This window comes from Diaphorina citri, unplaced genomic scaffold (assembly GCF_000475195.1).
Source record: "Diaphorina citri unplaced genomic scaffold, Diaci psyllid genome assembly version 1.1 scaffold3092, whole genome shotgun sequence".
NCBI classification, from domain to species: domain Eukaryota; kingdom Metazoa; phylum Arthropoda; class Insecta; order Hemiptera; family Psyllidae; genus Diaphorina; species Diaphorina citri.
In genome coordinates this window covers 10,465-15,183 of record NW_007380504.1, presented here as the reverse complement: position 1 = coordinate 15,183, position 4,719 = coordinate 10,465, and the positions used below count along the sequence as shown (strand labels likewise).

Sequence of the window (4,719 nt, the reverse complement as noted above, 5' to 3'; positions counted from 1 at the left end):
GAAAAGTTGAAACTTTTTACTTTCTATTTTTTATTAAGTTCATTGATAATCAATCTATTTGAACCAGAATAATGATATGATTGTGGTGTAAATGGTTTTAAAATCAAGTCTTTATGTTCCCCTGGGTTCGGACAAAATTGAGTGCCATCAACTTGCTATTTAAAACCAACAAAAGCTCATCCAAAGATACCACAATGCAAATCAAACTTGCTGAACAAAATAATGGAATAAAATTAAACATTATCAGTCCTGAGGGATCTGTGTGGATTCTAGATGTGTCTCAATCCATTGTAGTTTCAGAATTAATATCTATGGCCCTCTTTCACTTTTACAATATTTCCGACTTGAATGAACCCCTTTCTCTGGCACAGTCTTACAAACTGATATCTGTATCAAGGAAAGCACCCTTGGATTTCAGTATGATGCTGCAAGAATGCAATCTTAAGTCTTATGGTTTGTATACTTTCATTTCCAAGTAGGTTTTTCTCCAGATGTTTTTTCTTATTTCTAAGGTTGTAACCTCAATGTACTGGGTTGTCCTGTCTCAACTAGTCAGAGCTCAACCCAACCCAGTACATAACCTCAACCCAAAACAAGTTGCATTGGTATGAGGAGAATTGCATCCCACAAGACAGCATAGATGGTTCAAACCATCTCTTACCCAATGTTTATTCTTTTAGTGCAGGTACCTGGTTTATTCCATTATATTATGTTTATTTAATCTTTGCTTTCATGTCCCCAGATGAGCTACTTCTGATTGAGAAGAGTAAAAGTTCTCCAGTTTCACCAAGTACTTCTAAATCTACAAAATCACCATCCAAGAGACAAATTATAGAAGCTACAAGGAGTATTGAATCTAAACATGCTAAACCTCCAATACCTCCCCACCAAGATTACAATGATACTGATGTAAGATTTTTTCTGAATGGGCTGCACACTGCCCATTCAGAAAAAAAAGAGATTTTTGTTTAGCAAGGAAGGGAGGGGGGCTGCTTTAAATAGATCATTTGCGCTTACTTGGGTGATGTTTCAAAGTCATAGAGCAGGAAAGAGGACCAACGGAATTTTTCTTTTTCTTCTACGACTTCTAGATACCGAGATAGGTAAATCGATTTAAAAAATACCGGTAAATCGTAAACTTTGACGTCACGGCATATGCTCCCGTAGGCGATGACGTCATAATTCATGACTCCCGCTTCGTTTGTTTTTGCGCAAGCGTTTCTGCGCATTTTGACGTGAAATCTGACGTCACAACTCTTCGAACTTTTTCATTAGAACGGCAATTAAAAATTAAATTTTGAACCTTTTAAAGTTACTTTTTCGGAGTTTTGACCTCAGATTTGGATTTTTCTCAACTTTTTACATAGGAATCGACCATTTATTAATAATTTTTACCCATTTGCAACTGCTCCATTGCGCAACACGGCAGGTTTCCACCTAGGAGACTTGCACTTAAACTTGTACAAAATTTGAATCAGAGACTTTTCAAAATTCAATTAGAAGTTCCACCGAGGGGAAAAGATTTTAATTGACATCAGTCGCGGAATTTGCTATCAGTCTGGGGGGGAGCTTTTATTAACCGAAAGAAGTGACTTTTGAGTTTCTCCGAGAATGTCCAAGCTGAGCTTTCGTAAACAAACCAGGCTAATGAATAGAAGCGTCTTCAACGGAGCCTTGACCATAGTACCAACCCTCGCAGAAAATCAAATTAAGCTGAGAACGGTACCTACCCTATTTTTCTGCGATTCTCGATGGTCCGAGGAGTCCAATGGTCCATGTCAATGGTCTATTGTGGCCGTTGTGGCTGCGTACTAAGGGGAAGTACCATTCTCTTTCACCTGCTGAGTGTTCTTCTCTGTCCACTGGCGGCAGAATGAGAAATGGCGATGACCAGGCTTGCCTGGTTCAAGAATTCCATGGCGGTAGAAAAAGATCGTGCGACAGCACGCAGGGCAGAGTAAGTCCCATGATGAAAGCCATGGATTCTACTTTAAGGGCGCTCGCGCTCAGGTGTAGGACATCTCCGGATGGTCTGTATCCGAATCTCATGAAACTGAGTGTTCTTCTCTCTTCCACCTAACCCTACTCTCCTCCACTGATCTAATAGGCAAAAGTCATTATTTTCCAATAGAACTTCTTCTTGTTCTTATTTTCGTCTTGTTCTTCGTCTTGTTCTTGTGAGACATATTATAACTTTCCCGGAGAAGGTAGGTTTTGGTGGGAGGAATAGGGTAGGTACAAAGGGTAGGTACAAAATGAATGGTAGGAACAAAATGGCGGATTTTAACCTCGGAAAACTTGTAGGTTTCTTCAAGATGGAAGAAGAACCTCAAATTAAAAACAAGAAATATGAAAGTTATCTCACCTCTCTCTCGCTCTCTCTCTCTTTCTCCTTTCTTCTGTCCCTCTCTCTTTCATTCTTTCCTCCTTCCCACTTTCTCTATATTTAGCTTTCCTTTCTCTCTTTCTCTTTTCTTCTCTTTCTTCCTTCCGATTTTATAGAATAGAATCTTCATCCATCTTTCCTTCTTTCCCTTTTTCTATCTTTCTTTAACCCCAAGTTCGCGAATATTTCTTTTCTTTTCTCTTTCCTTCCTCTCTGTCTATCCATCATCCTCTCTTCTTCTCTCTCTCTGTCTCTCTCTCTCACTTTACAGTTACTAGCAACTTTGACTCTTATTACCTTGAATATTCAATTAGTTCTCTTTAATTAGACAGAGAATGAGAATGGAAGCTTGGAGAGGAAGACGAGAGGAGGAGAACGAGGAAGGGAGGGAGAAGAGGAGAAAAAGGGAGGGAGAGGAGAAGAGAGTTAGAAATTGGGAAGGGTGGAAGGAAGGGGAAAGTCACGAAAAGTCAGTCTCAATTTCTTTTCCCCTACCTCTCTCTTTTTCCTCCTCCTTCTTATTCTCTTTCTTCTTCTTCTTCTCCTACCTTCCCTATTTCTTGTTTTTGTTCTTCTTCTTATTATTATTCTCCTTTTTTCTTCTTCTTCTTCTTCTTCTTCTTCTTCACCTCCTTCTTCTCGTTCTTCTTCCTCTTTTTCAAAATTCTTCTCCGTTTCTCCCTTTCCATTTCCCCTCCTTCTATACCTACCTTCTCTATGTATTTTTTACCTCCTTCCTTTTTTCCCTCTCTCTTACCTTCTCTATGTCTTTTTTTACCCTCTCAATGAAAAATAATCCGATTATGAAAATTGCACCAGCTTTTAATTTTAGCAACCTCTCCTTCTCTCCCTCCTACCTCCCTTTTCTCTCTCTCTCCCTCCTACCTCCTTTTTCTCTTTCTCTCTCTTATCCTCTCCCTCCTCCACCTTTCTCTTCTCTCTCTCTCTCTCTCTTCTCTTCCTCTACCTCTCTATCACTCATTTCTACATCCTCTTTCTCCCTTCCTCTAATTCTTCTCTCCTTTTTTATCTCCCTCTTTTCTCCTCTCACCCTCCCTCTCACAAAGAATAGAAATATTATTCTGGTTCACTTCCCATTCCCCATCTCTCTCATTTCTAAATATAAACCATTTTCTAGCCGTATATGCTCTCTTTTTTTCATTTTCCGTCCCTCCCTCCCTCCTCTCTCTCTCTCTCTCTCTCTGTCTACATATCTCTTTCTGCCTTTTTAATACCCTTCTCTCTTTTCTTTTCTCTCTCTCTCATCCTCTCTTTTTCCCTTCTCTCTCTCTTTCTTTTTTTCATCTCTCCCAGTGCTTTCAGTGTGCTTTCTCCCTCCTCTCTCTCTTTCTTTCTCTTGTTCATCTTTTCAGCTTTGGGGGAACTTTTCATTATTATATAAAAAAAAATTATTTATCGCTCGAAATCCTACCTAGTGGGAGAGAGAGAGAGAGAGAGGGGAGGTGATTTATAAGGAGGGGGAAAGTTATAATTTGAGGGGAAGTGGAGTTAAGAGCTGTGTTGTGGGTCATAATCATAACTTTCCAAATGAGGTTCTAGGTTAGGAGGTGTTTGGTGTTTTTCAAGGTTTATTTAGAATTAAGAAATTAGGTATGTAATTGGGAGTCACAATATTTGGAGTTGTGCTGAAAGAATCTCCAGTTCGATCCCTGCCCGTGACAATAAATTTATAAAATAATAAAATAAAAACAAGAAAAATACTTCTAACATACCTATACCTATTTAAAAAATAATAATTAATAAACTAACAAATAGGTAAATATGTAAGTAGGTGCCTCATTGTAAAACCCTTTACCAGTTCTGTACAAAGTACAAGTGAAGGTAAAAAATAAACAAATTGGTGTGTACTGAAATAAAATACCTAGGTAAGTATATAAAAAAGGCAGAACTAAAGAAAATAAGGAAAACTAAGAGAGAGAAAAAAAAATCAATCAGCAAAAACTGTGCCCTCTCTTCTCTTCCTCTCTCTCTCTCACTCTTCTGGACGTTAGCAATTTGTTCAATTATGGGAAACAAAAGTCAAGAGGAAGAGAGAGAGGGAAAAGTTGAAGAAGTGAAAAAGAAAATTAAGGGGAAAAAAGTAAAACGTAGTAAAATTTCCCTCTAAATAGAATTAGAATTCCCCCTCTGTAACGAAAAAAAATCCCTCAAGTGACACAGCGTGAGATGGAATAGAGAGAGAAAGAAGAATATTGAAAGGAGAGAGGGAGAGAGAGAGCAAGAAAGCAGAATATTATAGCAGAGAAGGACAGAGAACAATATTACATGGAAGGGACGGAAAGGAGAGAGAGAGAGAGAGAGAGAGAGAGAGA

General features: G+C 38.5%; 1 protein-coding gene across 1 annotated transcript; it reads left to right on the top strand.

The window, feature by feature from the left end:
• Positions 1-11: 11 nt before the first annotated feature.
• On the top strand, positions 12-909 carry LOC103519983 (ubiquitin-associated domain-containing protein 1; the record flags this gene model as incomplete). Its single annotated transcript, XM_008485076.2, is given in 2 exon segments — positions 12-453; positions 743-909. Coding segments are annotated over 2 exon segments (507 nt in total), but the record flags the coding sequence as incomplete, so codon positions are not given.
• Between the last annotated feature and the right edge of the window lie 3,810 nt (positions 910-4,719).